The 27,084-nt window shown below is 37.1% G+C and overlaps 1 protein-coding gene across 1 annotated transcript in view; it reads left to right on the top strand.

Moving 5' to 3' along the window:
- LOC134654594 (AF4/FMR2 family member 3) overlaps positions 1-27,084 on the top strand; it is a 156,362-nt gene that overhangs the window by 2,725 nt on the left and 126,553 nt on the right. Inside the window, exons 2-3 of the mRNA XM_063510063.1 lie at positions 257-492; positions 18,677-18,860. Coding sequence (XP_063366133.1) covers positions 437-492; positions 18,677-18,860 — 240 coding nt within the window. The 5' untranslated portion in view covers positions 257-436. The remainder of the gene's footprint in view (positions 1-256; positions 493-18,676; positions 18,861-27,084) is intronic.

The following is a 27,084-nucleotide window of genomic DNA, read 5'->3' as shown; positions in this document are numbered from 1 at the left end:
TAACTCGATTCTGTTTATGAGTACTTGGGATAAAGTCGAGAAAAAGTTTGTATTAATTTGGTTTATCCTATTACTTGAATGTTTGCTACTTTAACCTATGCAAATAGCTCATGATTGTACGTCCACTCGGTGACTTTGTGTTGTTTTCCTTTGTCATCGGGCATGAATGCTAATTCGTCAGTTGCATCGATCGAGCGGAACGTGACACGAGTAACATTATGCCCCTAAGTCTTTAACTCATCTGTTTGTTCCACAGTACTTGTTAATTGCGAATATTGACGATTGGCAAAACTTTATCCTCGTCGAAAATGTTCGTTCGCGGAGTTGATTGAAACTCTGTAACTAATTTGAATATTGTTTAAGTGAAATGCGCAGTGTTTTTGTGTTGTTGAGAAATTGTTGTGTTTGACAAGACGTTGCTGACGAGATTGCTGGTATGCATATGTGCTATGAGCGGCCCGGCCTGGTCTCCGCCCTGAACGGCGCTGTTGGGTAAGATATTGTTTTTTGTATAGCACTTATGTTACATTGCGTTATAATCATAAGTTACTGAGAAGTTTGTACAGGTAAATATAAACAAAAACATCATCTATTCCTAAAAGTAAAATTCGTGTTTAACAACTTAACACAAAGAATATTTACATCAGTAAACAAACAAATCAATAATTAATTCATAAGCAAAGTGCTTATAATAATAGGTAATTAGTGATATTGGTTGATGTTGATACCAGAGATGGGCAAAATTTATTCGAATGACGAATAACGGATGAAAATAACAAAATTTATCGCAAATGACGAATAAAAATGTCGGATGATTATTCTTATTTGAATAAATTATTCGTCGAATAATTCATCCGCGAATAATTTATTCGTCGAATGAATTGCCACGAATAATTTGTTTATTGGAATACCTTATAAACTTTTCACGGTTTCGAAAGATTTGGCAACTGTGATGTGCGATACAACTACCTGCAAGTCCTATAACTATACCTACATAGTTACTGTAAATATAAATTAGTACGCGTTGTGAGATTCGCTCTGAAGCAAACAACTGCCAAATATAATTTGGTTTTCTTACTCTTTTAGTACATATATAGCTATCTCTCTGTGTCTGGCTAGAAAGTTATTAATATAAATTTGTGTGTGAGTAATTTATTGCTCACGCTAATCCTTTGTTTATTATACTACCTGGGCTTATCCTTTAACCCTTAACAATTTTAACTTGTCAAAACAAATTTACAGTAAAAACAAGTCATATTAAACGGGTTATTATTCGTGTTGTTTATTTGAATGGAATAAGCCTAAACTTAAATATTTTTCGTGGATTTATTCGAATGAAATAACGAATAAATCATTCGTCATTTGAAAAGTGGTCGGATGATTTATTCGCGAATAATTTATCCGCGAATAAATCATCCGCGACTAAATCATTCGCGAATAAATCATCCGCGAATAAAAAAATCGTGAATTATTGTTTATTCGAATGATTATTCCGATAAAAGTTTATTCGAATGATGCCCATCTCTGGTTGATACCCCTTGTTCAATTACCAAGCGACATAACTACACCAATTTGGTAATTCAATTTGGTCGTCCAGTCTATAATATAGACCCTGTTATCGATAGATAATATTTACAAGTGGAACTTAGTAGAATTGGTTGTTTCATACATTTTGGCTGGTCAGATGTTGACGTTTTCTATGGGAGAGTCAAATTTTTATCGCGATCTTGGGGTTGGTCTCATGGTCAAAGTTGCTCAGTATGACCTACATAGGTATCAACGAGTTTGGAAAAACTCATGAAAACACGTAATTATTATAAAACGATATTAGAAGATATATTAAGAAATAATAATTCATCGCTCGAAGTAGGTATATTTACTTTATTTATTATCTGTATTAAAATTCATCAGAATCTATTTTTTTGTTGCCATTGGCATACCAACTTCCTAATCCAGACGAAATTACAAGCATGTGCTGTATGTAAGACGTTAACAAACTATAAAAGTGACGTCTATAGTAGAACTGATCAATGACTAGCTAGCCGTGGCTCACGATAATCCAATAAGCTGTAGAAGCGACCTGAACTAACCTTCCTAGTCAAATATACGGCTACCGTAGCTTAATGTACTAATATTATCGTATTATCTTTGTAAAATTAGAGGAATCTTCTTCAGTGAACGCTCTGACTGTGGAATAAACTCCCAGCCAAGATTGTCTCAAAAGACTTCAATGTGGGTTTCCTTAATATATATAAGTACATGTTTTTAAATGGTCGGCAACGTGTATGTGGCACCTCTGGAGTTAGCGTCCGCTAGTAGTAGCGCTAACCATCAGGCCCCGTATACTTGCTTGCCACTGAAGTGGTATTAAAAATGCATATATTATAATATTATATTATGTTTACAACGCATATATTATGTGGTTTTTAGCTAAGATACGGATCATAAATTATTTGCCATTAGATATCGCCCCTGTACCTATTGTATTCGCAAATGAAAGAACATAGTAGGTACCTCCTTAGCTTAACGGAACTTTTTTCTGTTGTAGTCTAAATAAGAGGTTGAAAAACAATATCCCTAACTACTAAACGGAACGAAAACGCACTTTATACATAGTTTCTATTTAACCGTAAAAAACTGTTTAAACGAATTCGTTATCAGCTAACCTCGCAGGTCACGCTGATAGTAAATATTGTTGAATTAATCTAAGTAATAAAATGTCGCAATGTTGTTTTGCCTACGCGCAGTCTCAAGTCGCAAAATACATTCACCAAATGGGGTTGTAGGGAACGCCAAAATGCTATTCAGCTTTTTTGTACAGTACAGTTTTTTTATAGTCGTAACTCTTTGATTGATTTTACATATTACTACGTCTTCCAGGGTCAGTGCCAGGATGCGGAAGAAATTTGTAAAACTCTTTAAAAACTTAATTTTTAAGTTACTAAAATTGAATAAGGTACCTACCTGCGCCAGAGAACGCTCAGTTTAAGCTTGCCTAAGTTTATAAATTTCATACTTGTATAATTGTCGAATGGGTTCAAATTTTGCCGCCAGCCATTTTGTTAGTGCCAGTAGTGCAAACAGTAAGACTCTTAACTGTACATCGGTGGACCTTATTAGAAAAGGCTTAAGGTCCACCGATGTACAGTTAACTGTGTGGGCGATGGTACCAAAGACAGAACTGCAAATTCATATTAAACATATCGTCGGGTGACAAGTAAAGTAAAAGTCACTAACTAACATCATTGAAATTATTGGACAATAAACCATGTTACAAGTGTAATTAAGTGCATTTTTACTTAAATTTTTTGATAGTACTTAGTGACTTTTACTTGTCACCCGACGATATAAGAAAAAAAAATCTGTGGACCTTCTTTGGTGTAGATAGATACTTATACTATACTTATCTTATATCATTCATCTTACGGACGTCATAATGTCATAATATCTGGCCTAAGTGTATTCGAATTAAATAGCAATTAGTTAATTCGCTGAGCATAATATTCACAACGCCAACGGCAGCGTTTAGTGCCGCGGTACAATAATTAACGGCTGTTGCTGGCGTCCGTAATAACCGGACTACAAAGTGAAACACTGAAACTTTACTTACTGTCACAGAATATAATGCATAGAGACATAAATAATTCTACAGGCACAGAATTAATTATGACACTCGTCCGTAATGTTAAATTAACTACTCTTTGTAGACTAAGGGCTATTGAATATTTATAATAGCCCGTTAGAATGAAATACCAGTAAGAAATGTACAACAATAACTATATATATTTGTTTAATTACACAAACGGGTCTACCGCGATATAGTTTCATTGTTTTACCTTAAATTCGGAATTCAATGTAAAAACAATGAAACTATATCGCGGAAGACCCGTTTGTGTAATTAAACATGTGTACAAAACGCGAGAGTTTAAAGTGTTATATTGTAAACTACATATATTGTTGTAAGATTGTTGTACAGTTCTTACTAAAATTGGCAACATAATAATTGTACTATATTTTTTAGTAATATGTCTATCGTCTTACGGACGTCATAATTTAAATAGGAATTAGTTAATTCGCTCAGTACATTCACAAATGCGCACAACGCCAACGTTTAGAGTCACCGTGCAATAACTAACAGCTATAGCCAGCGGCGTCCGTTATAACCGGACGACAAAGTGTAACACTGAAACTTACTGTCGCAGAAAATAATGCATAGCGATATAAATACATACAAGCACAAATTAAGGATAAGAATAATGATGACACTCATCTGTAATGTTAAATTAACGACTCGTAGTTCTTTCCTATATTAATTTGATATACAGAAATTGTACCCAATAATTAGAGCTGTGTACGATTTTCTAAAAAAAAATCCTGTAGGTAATACCTACTTTATTGTTTCATGTATGGTGGGAAATGATTAATTTTAACTATAGTCAACATTCGATTAATTTAATTACGAGTATTTGTTTTTTTAAAACGGGATTTCTATACTTAAAAAAGTTATTCGGCCATTCCTTTACTACAATAGCAACTGAACAATATTAATGGACAATAAAATTAAATATAAATCCCGACACCGATTGCACCCTGTTAAATAATTGAATAAGTATTAGAATTTATTTGAGCAAGTCGGTGGGAAGCGAACGTTTTGTCGGAGTAGGCCTTAAGTAATTAAGTATAGGTAGGGCCGAGTTTCATCCACCTTGGGTCGGTATTGTCGGTATTAGAATCGTTCAGGTACTAGTCGGAAGCGAGTCGGACGGACGAACCAACACAACTGTGCCCCCGATATAAAGAACTGTGCCCTCATTAGGGTTGCCAGATCGAAAGGCTCTATTATCAGGGAAAAAAAAATTCGGGATTTTGGGACTTAGGCCGGGAAAAAAAACATTCAACTTAAAGTAATTGTATTAAAAACAACGATATTTTAAGTAAATTATTGGCACTACGTCAGCTGCTCTGTCCATTACGGCTCGACGTGGGTCGCTCGCTCGCTCGAGTCGCTCGACGACAGTTCGGAACTTGAAATTATTGATTTATAACGTGAAGCTGTTTCTCGGGACCATTTTCACTTGGTGGGGAATCGGGAACACATGCTAAAAATCGGGTGAATCCCGCCAAATCCCGACCATCTGGCAACCCTAGCCCTCATACAGGTTTGTGGGACTCGCCCCGATCTCGCTTGCACGTGGTGAGCGATTGGAATAACTCCTTATCGGAAACTTTTCGACGCCAGCTAGCCACTTTTTCGGCTGTGTGCAATTTTTATTTCATTAATGGTGGCCATCTTTAAAACGGCTTAATACTGAAAGAGGAAAACAAAATGGATGAAAAGAAAAGGAGTTGAGAATTGTAATTATTTATTATTTAAGCTTTGATCTTATAATGATCTAAACGTGTTCGTATTTGAGCAAGAACTCATTAACCGACATTTATAAGGAGTTTTTTAATTAACTTTTATTTAGCAATGATAAATGATCTCTACAGTTAATTCCAAGCACAACCTGTGGATATCTGTTCTTTTTAAGTCTAGTCGATGTTCCAAAGTCCCGTAAACTAAAGACAGAGCCCACTCTGTAGAATGCTTGCAAGAAATTAACATGCATATCATATGTTTTCCTCATCATCAATTTGCATACAACCCGCCAGAAGGCGAAGGAAAATTTGCGAGGACACACCGTACTTCCTAACAGGAAGGAAAACGACAAACGCATGACGATTGTGGGATTATACCACCCATATGCTCTGTGATCAAAAAGATATTAAGGGTACCGTCTGTATTCAATTGCAATTTATTCGACAATTCTCATTGAGATGACAGCTCCCGGCGCCATGTTTAACGTAAATCAGTTTATTGATTGCGCAGTGGTGCCTCCATGTGTTGGTAATGATCATATTCGAGCGTCATATAATGCCCTAATCTTGTTCAAGTAATTTGAAGTTTGACCGTTCCTCTTGAGGGATCCTTCTTATTACTGGCTGGAGATAAGCCATGAACTTATTATAACTCCAGATACACTATAGGCGTTCCAGAACAAGAGAAAGATACAAGCTTATGTTCAACAACGAGTGTAACAAAGATGAATGGTAATTATGCGAAAATTAATCAATAAAAACCGCCGTTCGTGGGTAATGAAATACATATTGAAGTATTTTTTTTACTCCTTATCTATGAGTATCCTATCTATAGTTATAAAATATCATTGGATATAAGCAGTTGTCATGTCATGCTAGAATCATTAATTAACAATACCAATAGGTCGTTTCCTGAATTAGGATCTAATCATCACAGCAATGTTTTATGTTATGACTGAGGCTAATAATCTTTATTATTCGCATAAAATGTATAGTTAGGGCTCATTTAGACGGGGCGAGAACTCGCATGCGAGTTTGATTACATTGCGTCGTTTGATCGGTCGGCTGAATTATTGTCACCTCAATGGTCCGCAATGTAACTAAAATCGCATGCGAGTACCAGTGTTGGGCGTAATTAATTACTTGTGTAATTTAATTACTAATTGAATTACATGTAATTCAATTTTTTGTAATACATGGAATTACATGGAAATTTGATTACATGTAATTCAATTTGCTGTGTAATCTGCAATTGCGATTACATTAATTCGTAATTTAATTATTCGATTACATTTCGTTAACCTTTTTATTCAGTTGCAATTATAAAGAAGAACTTTTTAAAAATCCACTCTTACCTGGATAGGGGTTGTGCACAAATCACGTGAGGTATTTTCGGCTACTTTAAGACTGTACGAAAGGGGGGGGGGGCTGGGACTTGTATTTTTTTTGACAAAGTGGTGTCATTATGACACAATTTCTAAATGATTGTAATGTGTATATCACGTCAAAATAAGAATTTTTTATTGGAAAAACTTTTCTCTAAAATAAAAAATGACCGAGTTAGACGCGACCAAAGATTGATGTTTTTAAAGGGAGCTGGGACTTGTAAAATTTTATTATTATAAAAAAGTCAGTTCTGGCGCTTCGCCGGCCGCTGTCGCGGCACGCTCGCTTCGCTCGCTCGGCTCGCGCGCTGTAAGGTCGCAGTTCTACCTAACACTCCTCCTCGCTTCGCTCGTAGTCGTACCTACACCGACCTGCCTTAAAAGCCTGGCCTGCCTTGAGCTCTATCTCCGCCATTTTCAGTTTTAGTAAAAAGTTTTCCAAGTAAAAGTTGCTTATTTCGACGTGTTCTATACATTACAATCATTTAAAATATATGTCATAATGACACCACTCTCAATGAAAAGTCCCAGCTCCCTTTAAAAACATCAATCTTTGGAGGCGTCTAACTCGGCCATTTTTTATTTTAGAGAAAAGTTTTTCCAATAAAAGATGCTTATTTTGACGTGACATACACATTACAATCATTTAAAAATAGTGTCATAATGACACCACTTTGTCAAAAAAAAATCCAAGTCCCACCCCCCCCTTTGCTACAGTCCAACCAAAGTATCTGCTCATGTGGTAGGTATTTTTTCTTAGTTTCGTTCACTGTTAGAAAAATACACGTGAGGTCTTTTTATAAAAAAATGCATGGATTTCTCATTACATTATTTTCCCTTGTACAAATTCTTGCAAGAATACTCATTTGCATTTTTTTTAATATAAAAACATTGTCAGTAATGCACGATTGACAAATTTAAAGTTTATTCAAAATGTTCATCTGATTTTGGAAATAAAGAAATTTGAAAATTTTCATTCAATAAAAGTAATTGTAATTGAGAAAGTAATTAATTTAAAAATTTAATTTCAAAATGTAATTAATAATTACATTTTGTAATTGTAATCGTTAATCGAATGCGCGATTACTTTCTACATGTAATGGAAATTATTTGTTGAAATTACATTTTGTAATCGCAATTGTTAATTTATAATTTGATTACTTTTTGCCCAACACTGGCGAGTACGCGCGCCGTCTAAATCAGGCCTTAATGTAGCTTTTCATGTCATTATATTTTTCGGTGCACTGATTTTGTTGTTCTAGGACATTTTACGGTTCAGCGTGCGAATTTCATCCGTGTGATTTCCGGCGACGAGCCTGCTTTACCTATCTTTAGTAGCCGTAAAACACCCTAGTTTTAGTGGACAAATACGCTCATAAAATGCGCGTGGCGTACCGCAAGGCGCTGCTATTGGTCCTATGCTCTTGCTGTTGATATTAATAAATAATAAAATAAATAAATTGGAATCAAATATTAAATATATTCTCAGCATAGCAGAAAACAAAAATCCGCGCAACTCACATTTGCCTTTTGTAAATCCGTAGTCTGTTATTGATAAAATATGAAAATTCAATTTTGTTGACTATTTGGCTAGACTTGAATTTAAATATTGATTCCATGAAAATGACATAATGTACCTATTATTAGATCTTTGTTGACCCTAGAATAACTTTTAATTAAACCTTCCAATTTATCGTTGTTCTTATTCATAAACGAAAATTCAATGAGTTACACTAACACCCAATTTTCTATCTTATTTCCATACGCTGAACGAATATATTCTGTACAGAATTTTCTAGTTTTGCCAATAAGTGGTGAATCGTGCTCAGAAACTTTCCAAAGTAGTTACTTCATTAAATTTATTCGTAAATAGGAATGGATACGTGCATTAGTTTATATTAAAAAATTCCTAAGTAGATTCATCGAAGAGTTTGGTTATGTAAAAGGTTCACTTGCAAAGAACATCGCATTTGCAATTTATAATGGTGGTGGAAGGAACAAAGAAAGTACGAGTAGATATGTGAGTCACTGTCGCTAACAATAATTATACCTAATGGGTTTAATAAGGACACAGTAAGTTGATACATTAAATGTCATAACTAACCCGATTTCACATTGTTTTACACTAATATGTACATATAATACTGACCTGACGCTACAGTATATGTATAACTATATAACTCACATTAAAACGGTCGAAATTGTATACTGTATGTTTCTGAGTCTACAAGGAGTGTTTATTTGTGTATGTTAATATGTGTCAATACCCACGTATACTTTATCCTTGACTCTGAATAATGTGCTAAAGTGTAGTTCGTTATACATTCCGTATACCGATTTCGACCGATTTCTCGTATTTTCCATGAAATGTTTACTAAGCGAACTTTTGCGAATTGAAATAACTTTCGAACACTACACAAAGTTCGGTACATTACCACATATAAGATTTTATATGTGGTAATGTAGCAAATTGAAATATGTTTCGAACTAGCTAGAACATAGGTACACAAAGTTTATTTAGTAAATATCGGGCTGGCAGATTCAACAGATTACTCAATTAATACATCAAACTATACCCTTAATACACCATTTGTACAAAATTCTATGTAGTCTTATAATTAATAAATAGTAAAATTCTACCTACCTAAAATGATTTGATAAGTGAAACCGTTATCTTCTTTCTACCTCGCAGCTCGTTAAGAAGTCTAATTTTTTTTTACACATATATGCTAAGATCGCATTGAGAATAATGTCGTACATTTACATTCAGACTTAACAAGTTAAGAATTATCCAAAAACCGGCTTTTTGATCATTACTCCGACCTTGCGCCAAGGTGAGCTGTCTGTCTGGCAAATCGTATGTATCTTGTTAACGGATGAAAGTGATGTTTGTTATGGACTAATAAATACGGGTATTTACCATGCATATTTGTTTTTCTAAGTTTCCGATATTTCGGCACCGTTGCACATGACGCACGCCGTATTCTCGGGGTGTTTCAAAGAGTAGTTATAATGTAAATGCCCATGTTTGACCATTCCGGAAAATAATCGTGGGATCCTTCAGGACCATGAGCAAGTCGGTTATTTGGTACCAGTTTTAAAGGTCGTAACATGAAAACATTTCTTTGTATTTCTAACTTTTAACTAATGAATTAATGATGTGCCTATTAGCTGAAAACATAAAATTTATCTTCCAAAGTTTACAATATGAGCCTAATAGTATGGTTAAAATCTACTGAAGCTGCAATCTAACACTTTCTGGGTGGTCGGGTGGTCTAGCATTCATTCTTGTCTTGGTATAGGAGCCGACTGCTATTCAATCCATCTCTAATGTAATTTTATACAGTATTTTTTAACACGCCATTGTTAAACAAGTTTCGAGTGGGTTGTTAATTAATAATTAGTGTTAGATATACAATTTGTAAACTGATTCGATGTATTATGTACGAACTGTTTATACTGTTTATCTGCTGTTCTATTTGGATACAATAAAGAACGTATATTATATTATTAGGTAAAAGGAAGTAGGAAAATTGCTTAGTGCATTTAAATAGCCGTAAAGTCTATTTTTTTATTCGGTAGACTGAAATGACAGTTCATAGTATGAACATAAAATGTCATTTCATACTATGAAATGTCATTTTAGTCTACCGAATAAAAAAATAGACTTTAGATCGGTTGTATTTATTTAGAAATTGTTGAAATTTGTATGTTTTTTATTGTAATTGTGTATTAGTAAATAATTAAACTGTAAAAGTTCTTAAATTTTTATACACCAGTTTTAAGCAACACGGAGTCTAGCAAATAAATTCGCGTGTAATTTACACAGTGAAAGTTATAATAAAAATGAATAGTTTGCAAAAGTCAATTACGTAGTAAACTCAAGTAATGTACTGTGTCGAATATTTTCACTTCCTCTATCTGTTTGGTATGAGATGACGACATTTTTGATGGCATATGAGCGTATTAATGACCTAAAAGGTAATTTAAGTTTTTGAGATTATTTTGTGCCGTGTAAAAATTTACTGTTTTCCTGTGGCATCGCCATATTTAACAAACGTGTTTAATCCCGGTAAGGGCATTTATTTGTGTGATGAACACTAATATTTGTTCCGGAGTCATTGATGTTTTCTATGTATATAAGTATGTATTTATCTATATAAGTATGTATATCGTCGCCTAGTACCCATAGTACAAGCTTTGCTTAGTTTGGGGCTATGTTGATCTGTGTAAGATGTCCCCCAATATTTATTTAAGTATGTGAGTGCCATGTCACTATAGTGTCACTATGCTATTAAAACAAGTCGAAGAGAATCCTTAATGTGGGTCAGTAGAACAAGCAACAATACGCAATATGTGTTTTATCGCGTCCTGCTATGAGTTACAGATGTTCAACTTGTAAACTACGATGACATCATTCTGCTTTACAGCGGCATAGTGTTGGTGTTACATTAACACTGTCTTAGAACATGTGCTTTATTTAATAAATAAATCTGATTCTCCTTAAATATAGTGTGTAAATTATGTTGTATTTACGATCAACACGTATTTTGCAGTCTGAAACCGAAAGTCTCTTTAAATTCCTATAGACAATTTTATAACCTAACACGGGACTTATCGCGTAAGACCATGGTATAATAATATACTCCGCCTGGTACTCTCTTCCGAGATTCGCGAATGACCTAACTGTCACTTGCCTACGTCATCATGCTGTTTACAGGTTCTCAAACTTTAAAATGTGGGAGAATTTTAACCAACGGTGTAAATTATTTTAACGGCATTAATTTTAAGTTATTCATGTAGAATAGAGCTCCCGATACACGTGTTACACGCTGACACGGGTACCCGTGTTCTTAAGCCCGGCGGTATTAAGAACCCGAACTACACGAACCCGCCCGGATTCGGAAACGTTTACCCGTGTACCCGTGTATTTCGTGTACCCGTGTACACGGGTACCCGTGTACACGGATCTTATTTACCCGCGGGTTCGACCCTTCACTCTCGTGTTGGGGAGATTCGTGCTTGAAGACATACGATTGAATTGGAAAATTGATTGGTAATGTCTAATAGGTAGGTAAGTACACTTTGTTTCAATAATTCATATTTTTAGCTTTACTCTAAATAATATTAAAATTAACAATAGGTATCTTAGTATCCGTTGATTTCATTGATAGCTCGTTTTCTTCATTGTAGTTTTTAGGGTTCCGTAGCCAAATGGCAAAAAACGGAACCCTCATAGATTCGTCATGTCTGTCTGTCTGTCCGTCTGTCCGTCTGTCTGTCCGTCCGTATGTCACAGCCACTTTTCTCCGAAACTATAAGAACTATACTGTTGAAACTTGGTGAGTAGATGTATTCTGTGAACCGCATTAAGATTTTCACACAAAAATAGAAAAAAAAACAAAAAAATTTTGGGGTTCCCCATACTTCGAACTGAAACTCAAAAATTTTTTTTCATCAAACCCATACGTGTGGGTTATCTATGGATAGGTCTTCAAAAATGATATTGAGGTTTCTAATATAATTTTTTTCTAAACTGAATAGTTTGCGCGAGAGACACTTCCAAAGTGGTAAAATGTGTCCCCCCCCCCTGTAACTTCTAAAATAAGAGAATGATAAAACTAAAAAAAATATATGATGTACATTACCATGTAAACTTCCACCGAAAATTGGTTTGAACGAGATCTAGTAAGTAGTTTTTTTTATACGTCATAAATCGCCTAAATACGGAACCCTTCATGGGCGAGTCCGACTCGCACTTGGCCGTTTTTTTGATAATGAAAGTAAACCTAAATGATAATCTAATACAAAAGTAGCTAGTTATGCTTACTGAAACTACCACGAACGGATATGTCATTATTTTCCTTTGTAGCGCGAGGGTGGGCAATTCTGATGCTTGAACAAACCAGTATAATAATACTATCAAGACCCGAGACATAAGTATAATAATACTAATAATATAGCCATTGATTTCCATGCAAATTTACATTTAGTCGTTTTTTCCTTTACATGGCCCCGCTTTGGGTAAAGGCCTCCTCCATTTGTTTCCTTTTTATTCTGTCTTGTGCTTTAAGCTTCCAGTCTCTACCAGCAATTCTTTGGATTTCGTCAATCCAGCGGTCTTTGGGTCTCCCTTTGCCTCTTTTTTTCCCGATAGGGCCCGCCCATTCAGTTACCCGTTTTGTCCCTCTTTTGTCTGTGATGCGAGCTACGTGTCTCGCCCATGTCCATTTCAGCTGTAGAGCGTGTTGTCCTGCGTCTATTAATTTAGTTTTCTCGCGCATGTTTTCGCTATTACATCTGTCACTGAGCTTAATGCCCAGGTTACTTCGTTCAATAGCTCGCTGATATGAACGTATTTTTGTTTTTATTATGTCCTTTGTGAAGAACCATGTTTGTGCACCGTAAGATAGACAAGGCAATAAGCACGCATCTCTGACCTTTTTACAAACATAAGTAGGTACTAGGTAACCTAAAAGCTCTCTTACATCGATTAGCGTGATCGATCAATTCGCCGCCGCTCCAGTGTATTTACAGTCGTGCTGATAAATAAACTGTGTTGTTTTATCCAAATGTTGAATAGCGTGAAGTAAATGTACAAGAATTCATACATACAGTACATCACAAAAAGGGATTAAGTATTTAAAAAAGCGCTGGTGGCCTAGCGGTAAGAGCGTGCGACTTGCAATCCGGAGGTCGCGGGTTCAAACCCCGGCTCGTACCAATGAGTTTTTCGGAACTTATGTACGAAATATCATTTGATATTTACCAGTCGCTTTTCGGTAAAGGAAAACATCGTGAGAAAACCGGACTAATCCCAATAAGGCCTAGTTTCCCCTTTGGGTTGGAAGGTCAGATGGCAGTCGCTTTCGTAAAAACTAGTGCCTACGTCAAATCATGGGATTAGTTGTCAAGCGGACCCCAGGCTCCCATGAGCCGTGGCAAAAAAATGCCGGGATAACGCGAGGAAGAAGAAGTATTTAAAATGGCCATATGCCACAATATACCGTGTTGTTTTACCAATATGAATTGGTGCTTTTGGTGTTATCTCTTTGTAACAAGCTTAACACGTCTGCAAAAAATACAACAACTAATCATTCAGGTAGAATTATCTCATTGTTTTGTTGCAACCCGGCACTAAAGAGCATTTTGCTAATGACAAAGACAGCAAGAAATGAATAATATCTGTGCCTAAGATTTATAAAGTATCTCATCACGTACGGTATGGTCTTTATTTTATCTATGCATGTTATTCTACGTCTACGACGATAAAGAACTAAACCGTAAGTACATGTTTTTTGTGTAGCTACCTAATTATTACTTGAATAACGAGTTATTTTGTATAGGGGCTGTTCATAAATTACGTTATCGATTTTTGACGTTTTTTGACCCCCCTCCCCCTAAAATCATCCAAAAATCATGCTTCGAATGACCCCGTTTCCTTCTACATCATCCGATGTCCAGACCCCCCCCCCCCCCCAATTTGAAATGACGTAATTTATGAATATCCCCATATCTTAAATGATGACAAAGGCAATACAAAATTAATTAAATTAGTATAATACATATCAATAACATTGAAAATTCGATAAAACTGATCGGATTCGATTCCAGTCGGAGCTCCTGATCCTGAATCTTTGTTTTATTTAAAGCTCTATACATTACTTCAATCTCCGCTACACGCCAAGACGGGTTAGGCCCGCGTGTATTTATGTTCCGTTCACCGTGTACACGGGTACACGGGTACACGGGTACACGGATACACGGATCTTAATTACACGGGTACCCGACTACACGTGTAGAACGGGTCAGAAAACCGTGTACGTGTAGTTCGGAAACGGGTACCGAACACGTGTACACGAAACACGGACACGACCGCGAGCCCTAATGTAGAAACATAGTAAAATAAAACAAATCTATACTGCACTTTTCACTCCTACTCTTACAGTTCCGAATAGAGCAGCCAACCATTTTCGTAACAAAACATTAATTACCAAGCTTACGACGTTAAAAGTTTGGAAAACACTGCGACTGCTGACACTGAGCGAGAAGGAAATAACAATTAACACGCGTTCGACAAGGATGACGGTCAGGGACAAAATGGCGGATTGTCAAATGTGACAGCGCTATCCTGTGTTGCCAGTTGTGTAAACAGAATTACCCGAACGTCTGAAATTTCTTTCGTGAATCGGGAGATATTGCTAACGAATAATTAAAAATGACGTGTTATTGTAAAATTTAAGATAAAATACATATAAATGAAAATTATAAAGAAATATTTTAACTTATTAACCATAGATATAATGTACCCATGTAACATGTTATGTTGAAATAAAGTGGCAATGTTATTGTGACGTAGGCAAGTGACACTCTGGGAAGAGAAGACCATGTTTTATTAGACCATGCGTAAGACCAAGATCAAGTGCGGGTAGTTCGCAAAACCCGCGCAGCGAGATGTTGATCATATGTTGATACAATTCCTCGCCAGTTTACCTGTGACCACGAACGTAACGTCACGTTCGAAACGTCAGGCCATAAATAAACGTAAGTCTTACATGATTAAGTCCCGTGTTAGTTATAAAAGTATGAGTGGGAATCGTGTTAGTTTAAATCAATATATTCCTGTAGACATTTAGATAAGGACAATAACTAAAAAAAGTGACCATGCCCTCCGGTGCCCGAGTAGAGGCCAAAATCGAACGCCCTAATCCGGTTGCCGGCTGCGTATGACATTTATTTATTTCAATTTATAATGAATTTGCTATTATTAAAACCTAAAGAGACCAGCGGTGTGCGAGTCTGATGTATGGTTATACGTTAACTTGAGTAAATATGGCGACAAGAGATGGCGTCCCAAGCAAAACTGTCAAATAGCATTTAATCAAATGTTTATAACATGGACATTGTATAATATCTTGAGTCCTTAACCTGTTGGCATTAACTATATCGCGACCATTGCGAGAGAGGAGAATACAAGTATGAGGAGACTATACTGAATAGCGAAAGTTATAAAACTACACAAGCCGACCGTATAACAGTTAAGGATGTGTCTTAATGAAATTCGTCGAAGTTAATAAAGTTTTCCTCAAACTCCGTTCCAGCTCATGTGCTCGTAACATAGTTAAAAGGCGTTCCCGAGTTATTTACGACTTAGTGGATATTACGATTACGACTGATTGGTAATTAATAATCATAAATCCGACGTCTTACGGCAGTGAAAGTGTAGTCGATGTCAGTAAACCATGTTTTTTTGTAATTATCGCGCTCGTTGAGACAACAGCTGGTTCATTATTCTGCCAGACGATGGGTAAAGACATGTCAACTATTCGCAGGTGAGAAACTAAATTGGTATTACTTTTTTCGTGTGATACGATACTTAATGTTGTACCTAAATAATGTATGTTTTTACGCCAAATAAATATTTTCTATTCTATTCTATTTCTATAATTGTGTTCGAAATTATTTTTAACTGTGTCATAAAAATAACGAGATATTTTGATACACAAATAACGTTCACAAAGGTTAGTTTACGTAAAATAAATGAGCGTAGGCGCTCCTATAAATGTCTATTACACGTGCACGTTGAACGCAATACCAATACAATAATGTGTTTGAATTAAGTAACTCTCAGTACAGCCTGCATGTTCATAAAATAAATCCAAGCTATTACTTCCAAGCCTCATTTCCAACGCACAACTTAGTTTGAGAACATTCGCACCTATCTCGGTGAAACTTCGTGCAGTCTTCGCATGAAATAAACCAGAAGGCCTACCGCGAACCACGTTCGACGTGTTGCCTCTCTGTCGCACTTGTAAATTCGTACGTAAGTGTGACAGGGAGGCATCACGTCGAACGTGGTTCGCGGTAGGCCCTCAGTCGCGGTTAGCATCGCATCAACTTCTCTCCGTATCACCATTACGTTTATTAAAAAGGGAATTTTATAGCACTTATAATAAAGTTCTCTTTCCATTGACACTATTAATCAAGTGACGAGTTTTAATAAGTAATCGTAGGGTTATCATTATTAACTAGCTTATTATGTATGAACTAGTTACACCTATTGACCGACTTGTTTGCGCCTTACTATCGTCCTTGGCGTTCCGTCTCGAGTCTCGATATGCCATCGAAGTGATATATGTGCTAACATATCGCGGAAATACACAAAACTGTATAGTGTATACGCTGTAGTAACTTCTATGCATTATGTCCTTTCGGATTTTAAAAGTTGTATCGACTACATGTTTTATGTTCGGATTATATGTTACATTGTTCTTAGTTAAGTGGTTTTGAGATTTACTGCCGCAGATTATTATTCATTTTGTATGAATGTAGAATTAATAAATAATAAGTGAGGTTGGTATATGTATACATACTGATTATGCAAAAGCTGGCCGTGCGGAGAATTCCGAAATTTACTCGTAACTCCGTCAATTATCGGTATTACCCGAAATTCGAAACTGATTCGGAATCACCGAATATTCCTGAACATATACACGAATACTAATTAGTTTGAAGTAAGTAAAACCAATAATCACAAGGAATTTAAAACTATGGAATCTATCTTATAACGGCAAAGTTGCTTCGTTATCTGCAGCCCAGCGATAAAGAAGTTAAGAATAGAGAACCGACAGTTAATACTTGGTAACACCCATTTAAGTACCCGCCTTTCATAAAAGACTTTCCATTATTATGACGTTTTAAACAGCCCGTAATAACAGACCGGCTGCACCGACTGCACTAACTGCACCGTTAATGTACATTGCGCTTTATGGCATACGAAGGCAGTAATCCGTGGAACGAATGAACCGATGGAAGAGTCTAACGAGCGAGCGATCGCTTTGTGAATGCCGCGCGGTACCTGTCGTTGTTTTGTTGTTTAACCAACCGTAATGCAATAGATAACTTGCGTTATGTATCACTTTTATTAAATTTTAACATACTTACTTTTTATTATGTTCGACGGCAGGCCACTGGAAATATATTCATTTAATATTTCATTGTATTACTTTCGACTTATTTTCAAAGACGTAAGAAAATATTGTTGTCATGATACGCTCCTTTACGTTTTGTTTACTTAACTTGTATATGTCGGCGGCCGATCGTAAGATCAGGCATATCGTGAAATTCCTAGGCATATCGTGAAACGTGAAAATCTTTGACCCGTTCCCTGAGTCGATGGAGCCCCGCTCCTATTCTGGGCAGTTTGCCCTTCGGGCATCTAAAGCAACCTAACGAACCTATCCTACCTATATATTGGTTTAATATTACTATCGTCAAAACATTACACAGAAACATTACGATCTGCCTGATCTTACGATCGACCGCCGACATATATACAAGATAACCGGTACGGAGAAATTTGCTTTTACGAAGTTTCCTGGGGAAATAAATCGTTTTACGTCAGCATTCAACTGTACTAAACCTTATATATAATTATGAATTGTAACACGTTTTAAAATTAAAAACCGACCAAGTGCGAGTCGGACTCGCGCACGGAGGGTTCCGCACCATCAACAAAAATAGAGCAAAACAAGCAAAAAGAACAAGCAAAAAAAACGGTCACCCATCCAAGTACTGACCCCGCCCGACGTTGCTTAACTTCGGTCAAAAATCACGTTTGTTGTATGGGAGCCCCACTTAAATCTTTATTTTATTCTGTTTTTAGTATTTGTTGTTATAGCGGCAACAGAAATACATCATGTGTGAAAATTTCAACTGTCTAGCTATCACGGTTCGTGAGATACAGCCTGGTGACAGACGGACGGACGGATGGACGGACGGACGGACAGCGGAGTCTTAGTAATAGGGTCCCGTTTTTACCCTTTAGGTACGGAACCCTAAAAAGCTACTATATCTCTTAAGTGGAGTGCGAGCGTAGGTAAATGGTGTGTGTCTGTGTTGCCACGGCTAACGTTAAACCATGTTTGTTCCAGGTACGACAAGTGGGACCGAGACCGGGACCGCGGCGGCGGGGGCGGCGCCGGCGCGCCCGCGTGGCCGGGCCGCGACCGCGAGCGCGACCGGGAGCGCGAGCGGCAGGCGCGCGCGCACCAGATGTCGCAGGCGCACGCCGCCGAGCCGGACGCCACCGCGTCGCTCTTCCAGGCTCCCTCCAGGGTTAGTATACTCGTACCTACTTACCATGGTTATTCTCAGATTCATTACGAAAAATGCTTCGTGCGAATGACCTTGCCAAACGAAACTTAAATAGTCTATGGAAATGATCACGTAACTTTACATAGTTGTTGCTGTCATTCCGATACATTTTACTTTGTTTATATTGACTTTTGTACATAATCTTAGCTACGGTCTATAGTCATGCTTGTTATGAAAAAAAAGCTGCACTTTTGGAGGAAAGCAAGCCGCTTTGCACGATGATAGTGGAGGCCCATTAAAACATTTTTTTTCGAAGAACCCGTAATTTCGTCCCTTAGAGGCCGAGGTGAAGCGAGGTCTGTTAAAAACAGAAAAAAAATCCTACAAGTTTCACGGATCATCCAATTTCGTTAAATTTGGTGTCAATTGAAAGAAAATTACATTTTTAATTATAAAAAAAATAAAAACAAAATATTTTTAAAGAAAAATAGTGTGAAAAGATTGAAAACCTATTTTTTCATTTTACGGTTTATTTGTGCAAATAGTGTCTTCCACATTGAATAATGTTTAGAAAAAGTACTGTAACATAAAATTAAACACATTTTTCATCATATACTGAAAACCGCATCAAAATCGGTTAAGCAGTTTATGAGATCCAAGTTTCAGAAGTTGGCTTAGTTTTATTTATTTATTTTATAGACCAAGAAGCATGTAAATCATAGTAAATTTTAAGTATTTTGTGGGAATTCACTTTATCTATTTTAAAAATATGTGTATATATTCACAAAAAACTGGACAAGTGCGAGTCGGACTCGCGCACGAAAGGTTCCGTACCATTACGTAAAAAACAGCAAAAAATGTACGTTTGTTGTATGGGAGCCCCAATTAAATATTTATATTATTCTATTTTTAGTATTTGTTGTTATAGCGGCAACAGAAATACATCATCTGTGAAAATTTTAACTGCCTAGCTATCACGGTTCATGAGATACAGTCTGATGTTTACCAGTTCTGTTCCGTTTTGGACAGACGGACAGCGGAGTCTTAGTAATAGGGTCCCGTTTTTACCCTTTGGGTACGGAACCCTGTAAAGGTCTATTTGCCTTCATTCGTACTTGGCTCACATGGCACGCTGCACGCAACGTATGTTTGTGAAGTGCAGCTTGAGTTGAGGGAAGGTTAAGCTTATAAAGGCAGGAAGTACTTCAGGATGCTACTGGACGCTGGACGTGTTGGAGTCTCAGGGCCTAAATAGGGCTGACGGAAAAAGGCCAGATGGTTTGACACTGCTGAAAACGCAGCCCCATTTGGAATGCGACGTGTGTAAGCACACTTGCCCCTTCACACCTCAGCCACAGGGCGCGTCGGAGCAGCCGCCGAAAATGCAGCAAAACTTAAACGAGCGAAATATTCCAATTTGGAGCCTGCCTACGAGTTCGTACATAGGTACCAGTAGCCGTAGAGACAGGCGGCTCTTAGTGTGCTAAGGCAAAAAAAACTATCAATAAGTTAGGACAATGACGCTTACGTGAAAAAAGGGGCGACCCCAGGTCCGGCGCATATTTAGTGTAAGACACGTCGTTAGCCACACAGCGAATTAACGCGAGCAGCGTTATAGGCACAAGCTCATCGGAACCATCTACCGCAAAAGTACTGCAAGTTCCCGGCCCTAATTCTGCATCCAAAAAGGAGTCAAACAGGATGATTGACCCACTATCTCCAGAGCTGTTTACCTCTTGCCTACAGGTTTAATATAATAAGGTCCAAAAATCTGCGTTTTTCCGACGACATAGTCTTGTTTTCCCACACTGCACCTCATTTAGAGAAAATGTTAGACCTTAGACCAGCAAGTCTTGAAGTCGGATTCGAAATGAACAGAACAAAAACCCAGTTAATGGTCAATGGCGTGAAACGTAGGGTCACGGTAGATGGGCAGGATATACAATTTCGTTGACGAATACACCTGCATGGGTCAGATAGAATCCTTCGATAATATGCAGTCCAAGGAAATCGATCGCCGCATCGAAAACGCCTGGAAGAGCTTCTGGTCCACGAAGGGCCATCTTCCACTGGCATCAAAACACAAACACTTCAACATGTGTATCCTTGCTTATCCTAACAACCTACAGCGCATAAACTTGGTCATTAACAGAAGCCCAATAGTCCCGTCTCAAGAATATGACAGTACTAAAAACCGCCATGTAAATAAAACTTAGCCAAATTCGAAAACTTGAATCTCATAAACGGCTTAACCGATTTTGATGCGGTTTTCAATATACGATAAAAAATATGTTTGATTTTATCATTTAGTGCTTTTTGTAGTATTTGCAAATATAAAGTGTAAAAGGAAAAAATTGGTTTTCAATTTTTTTTACATTATTTTTGTATTGACATATTTTGTTTTAATTTTTTTTACGATAAAGAAAGTCATTTTCTTACAATTGACACAAATTTAACGAAATCGGAGGATCCGTAAAATTTGTAGATTTTTTTTTCTGTTTATAACAGACCTCGCTTTCACCTCGGCTCCTAAGTGACGAAATTACGGGTTCTTCGAAAAAAATCCTTTTATTGGGTCTCCACTATCATCGTGCAAAGCGGCTTGCTTTCCTCTCAAAATGCAGCTTTCGGGCAAAAAAGCTTCATAACCAGTATGACTACTAATGCAGACGGAACCGACCGTTTCGTGTGTGTGTGTACACATTTGATTGGAGCGTTTTTGGTGACCTTTTGGGGTTAGAACTGTAACCCAAAGGTCTTACTCAATAGGTATACCTTTTGCAAGTAATTAAAGCTTTACACATCGATTACTCTAGACACTTTAGTTTTGGATTTAGATGTCAACTTTCTAGTTCTAGTAGACTCCCTCGAGGTTCAGTTTAATTAGTGTTATCACTTATCATCGTTTCACTCCCATAAGGGCAGGTAGTCTAAGGTGCCCTTTATGCCTACTCAAATCCAAAGATACGCTTTCAATGTGCCTACCCAAAAAAAAATGTTTTCAATATTGTATCTATTCTATGTATGCCCTGCATGTAACCTATATACCTACCTACGCTGATTGTTATGCCTTTTCTTCGGTATTGACGCGTCGACTCGTGTATAGCCGCGAGGCACGTGTACCTGTACCTGTTATTCATTACCATCTATTACGCGATATAATACGGTAGGGTAGCTAAAGAGCTTAATCATTTTATTAATATTGTCTTACATGAGATAAAGGCTTTTGGTGTAAAGCTGATATATTATCATTGTTGAACTGACGTTCCAGCAAAATGTTAATGGAGATAAGGGTAAACAAAACTGAACTATACTTATACCTAAAAATGTTCGAAGCAAACAATTGTTATTTGTTTTACAAGGGCGCAAAGTTGTTGTTTAACCGCTCGTGCTAATATTGATACCCGAGCAAGCGAAAGATCTTGAGCGTTGCGAGGGTTCCAAAGCACGAGGGTTAAACAAAATTTGCCCCCGAGTGAAACACATTTTTTTTTACCACACCAACCCGAAGAAATTATTAGTAAGTTATCAAACAAAAACAAACCAAATAAAATCAAAATGAATATTATTAAATATTTATCATTCAAAATCAACATTTAAAAGTCAATTCTACCAGTAAACATAAGAAACCAACTCAAAATTTGCATTTAATTACTTTGCCTCACATGTGAATAAAATGCAACTTTGCTGTCAGTTTGTGAACAATCAAGAGAGTCGAATCTTGAAAGTTGGTGTGGTGGGGTGTGTATGTGTAATGCTTAATATAATTATAAAAAAATCAGCCGCGCTACAATGTCCTAGTTTCTGAACAAGTTCACCCGCACCAGTCATGTTCAATTAAAAGTGCAATTCGTTAGAATTGGCACAGCTATCGACACATCGGACAGCTGACGCCAAGGACGGGGTGCAATCAGATTATTACCCGTCGACGTGGGATTACGGCCGGGAAATCAGACTAGAGCGTTTCTAAGTAGTTACTGCTAATATAGTTCTTGTAAACAAGTGAAATGGGTCAAAAACGATCCCGAAAACGTCTTTGTGGACAATATAAAAGTTAACGATCTTCCTACGTTTTACTAAAGCTTAATCATACAGCATTCAGAAATATGTAGTAGGTTTGACCATGCCTTATTTTATGATGTCCACAGGAAGGACGCGTAATCTTAACTCATGTTAAATAATTGTGTGATGGTAATACAAGATCATTGCGTGAACGTTAGCAATGTGAGAATCCTTGGTATGAAACGATTATATAATAATTTGTATTTTTTTATTGGCTATAGCCATTATGTTTGTGCGTCAATATCTTAAGTGCCGGTTTAAAACACACATAATTATCTTATCGCGCGCTAAGAAATATTTTTAGTCCGCAAGTGCACGTTGGCTTTGAATCCTGTTATTTCGACATTTAAGTCTTGTATCATCGGCATGACCACCGAAAAATGCTTTAATAAAACCACAAAACTGTATATTTAAAAATAAACATGCCTGAATACGAAACGGTCGTCTAAACAACTAGTACAACGGCAAAACGAGAATTTAAATTGAAGAACACTAGAACACGCAATTTATCATAATCATAATTCATAACATAACAGAAACAGAGTGTCTAGTCAGACACAAATAAATGTGTACGTAGTAATAAAATGTTGTAAAATTCATTGCGCACTTGTTTTGATCGCGAGAACATTGTTCAAATGTACGTGACGGTGACCGATCCCTTTTCAACGCTTTATTATACATACATACGAGTATATACACCGCAAAAGAAAGCTTTGTCTTGTTTGTATCGTTTATTTATATAAATGTTACAAATACAAAAAGTATACTTTAAATGGGTCAAAAGTAATTGACTCCTTGCACGTTTGTTGCTTAAATGTATTCAGTCGCATTTTCAGCGACACAAGACAAAGGAATTATGAAATACGTGGAAACTGAAATAGATACCAGCGGATTTAATAACTAGGTGCTGCAATTTGCTACTATTCGTTGTTTTTCAATCTACGAGGAGCGTTGAACTGATTTTTTTTTGGGCAATACAGCGACAGATTACACACACACATACATACACATATACATATTTAACATTAAATCCGTAGTCAAAATCGTACAAAGCGGTAGCCATCTAGATTTTTTAGGGTTCCGTACCCAAAGGGTAAAAACGGGACCCTATTACTAAGACTCCGCTGTCCGTCCGTCCGTCCGTCTGTCACCAGGCTGTATCTCACGAACCGTGATAGCTAGACAGTTGAAATTTTCACAGATGATGTATTTCTGTTGACGCTATAACAACAAATACTAAAAACAAAATTTAATAAAGATTTAAGTGGGGCTCCCATACAACAAACGTGATTTTTGACCGAAGTTAAGCAACGTCGGGCGGGGTCAGTACTTGGATGGGTGACCGTTTTTTTGCTTGTTGTTTTTGCTTGTTTTGCTCTATTTTATGTTGATTGTGCGGAACCCTCCATGCGCGAGTCCGACTCGCACTTGGCCGCTTTTTTAGTCGATCGCGTCGAAAACTAAATTAATGTCTATGAATCTACTCTATATAGTTTTTGGCGAAACGCGAGTTCTCAGTTGGGGCGGTTAGCGGGGGAGCTATTTGTATTAACCCGTGTTAGTAAACGTTAAGGAGATCAGATTCAACTTTAATGGTCATATGGCCGTTAGGTGAAAACTTGCCCCATGCGCGTGCGATATGTATTTAATGTAGTTAGTTATGCGAGCGAAAGTGTCACGTTGACATGTTAAGATTAAACGTTGAAAGTATATTCGAAATATGTGTTATAAATCGTTCCATTCAATAAATTCAACTATTAATCCCAAACTGATATGGTGAAGAAATGTAATGGCAGCTTGCCTACGCGCATGGTGAATTCTTTTGTTTTTAAGTAGCAACGAACATGCGATGCACTCATGCGACGGTATAAACATTGTGATATGAATCAGAGGGAATTCCACATTTTTGAGCATTTATGCCATAATTCTTGTGAACGCCATGTAATTTCCAAGTTTAAAGCGTGTCGAATAGCAACATTTGACACTTTATCAATGTCATGAGCTATCAACAAAATATTTCCATTTTTTCCGTGTTACCTGTACGAGGAAATACCTTTTTAAAGATCTCACGGGAAAGTCCGTTATCGATTGTGTCATATCGCTCATAGCGTAAGTAATTTCCATATCGATGTTATGTTGACGTCAGTAGGACTCCTAAAATAGACGTAATAAACCTAACCTGTTAGCGTTACATGTTATTATGCTGATGTTTGGGTTAGAACCAAATTAGACTTGCTCAACCCATAACGGTTAAGCAGAAATGTTATAAGCAAATATCATGTTAAAATGATTCCAGTAGTAAACTGGAATTCAGTTGTAAAATCTTGAGATGTTTCTATTAGTATCAATCTATCTTTATCGCCATTTGTATTAGGCAGGCGTATATCCCATAGCCCAGTATTTAGTCCATCGCTTTGACCCTGGCGGGTGCTGCCTCTGCGTGCGTCCCATGACACGGGCAAGGCCAGTATCCGCTCGGTGTACCCCTTACATTTCTCCCTCCCACCTCCTCCCAAAGGTCCGGAACACCATTTGTTCCGTGATGGGAAAGACATGGTTATCAGGGTTAAGTTAATAGTAGCTCACGATCGTCGCTCTCTCTAGCCAATACAAATTCAGTCGCCTAGGCCGAAACCGACCTGAACTGGATGATGATGGAATAGTAATGCTGACTGTATAAGTGTGTAATGTGTATAGAGTAGAGCGAGTAATATAATCGTGGAATGAGTTGAATTAAAAAAAAAACAACGGGTTGCATTCGGGAAGTGCCGGCAGAAGTGAAAACTCAATCACTATTGCAAAATGTCTGCAGCACTATGTATAATTGAGGTTAACGCCATCTAGCGTTATTTCGTCGTCGTGCTTAGGGGTTTCAAGTAATGACTTGAAACCCCTAAGCACATCACTGTTAGTACTCGAGTTATATTAATACCAGTTAGACGGAAACTCACTAGATGGCATTTAAATCAATAAAGAAAAACTCAATGACATTGAAGTAACAGTTTTTTGATCAGGTCTAGGTTACTAGTTTAAAAAATTTCCCCATCACATAAAGTGCACAGCGCCGCTAAAGAAGTTTTCACTTCAAAAATAACTTGGGGAACTAAATAGAACAAATGAAATATTTAATTCCCTCGCCAATTCCACACTTGTTTAGCAGATGTGGCTTCTAATAGGTACATTCCACATCACACATTAGGCTATTCAATAGCGTGATGATATTAGGCCCTGTAACCACCAGATCAGATGAGTTTCACGCGCGTGTGCACACGCGCCATCTGAGCAGGATCTTATGCAATGCATCAAAACCTCACACGAGCTCGTGGTAATTATCACTGAGCAGTGGAAGTCGAGTATTCGTTGCTTAGCAAGTTCAGGCGAGACGAGCGAATAAACAAGCCAGTGTAACTCTGTCTTCGAGGTCTATAAAATTTCATTTCATTAGGGTTCTGTTCAAGAAGAAAAGTAGGTAGTTATTTCTGGGTTATTCAGGGTGTGACCTTTTTGAGAAATTCATTGGTACTAAGAAAGGCTTTAAGGCTTTGCATTTGTTCTGGCGTTATATTTGTATCCGCTTTTAAGCTTCACTCTTGAAACTTCTTTAAAATCTTGACTGTAGTCGTAGTTTTTTGCAATTTTAGCGTTTAGGTCATACAGAAAAGTCCAGTAGAGTTGTAGTAACATTGGTATGCTGTAATATATTTTATAACAGGAATTGTGGATTTACCGGTGGTATTTTTTTGTGGCATACTTATGCGTTTTCGAAAACATAATAGTGGTTTGTAAAAGAGTTCGACTCCTTTCCACTCGCTAAGAGATAAACAACTCTCCAGACTTACCGTTTACCGTAAAATGGTAGCGTGTCTAGGTGCAGTAGAAGTGAAACTACTCATGCTTACTGTACCTCCGCCCATGTACTTATACTACCTTCTTCTTTTAAAATGAAAGGACGTCTACTGTCGCAGATATGATTTATATTATGTCTGAGACGTTGATTCATATTGGGCAACTAAAAACATACACAATGATAGTGCTAACCATGTGCGAACTCGTTTATGCGAGTTGAGGCAAAAAAATATGACTATAAAATATTGCCGGTTGTAAGATCAGTCACTGACTAAGTGCAAGGATTTGAGCTATAAATAATAAGAGTAGTAGTGTAACTAATCGAATTTAAACTGTT

Source organism: Cydia amplana, chromosome 15, assembly GCF_948474715.1.
Source record: "Cydia amplana chromosome 15, ilCydAmpl1.1, whole genome shotgun sequence".
NCBI lineage: Eukaryota > Metazoa > Arthropoda > Insecta > Lepidoptera > Tortricidae > Cydia > Cydia amplana.
The sequence above is the reverse complement of the archived record's forward strand: the minus strand, read 5'-3'. Positions and strand labels throughout refer to the sequence as shown.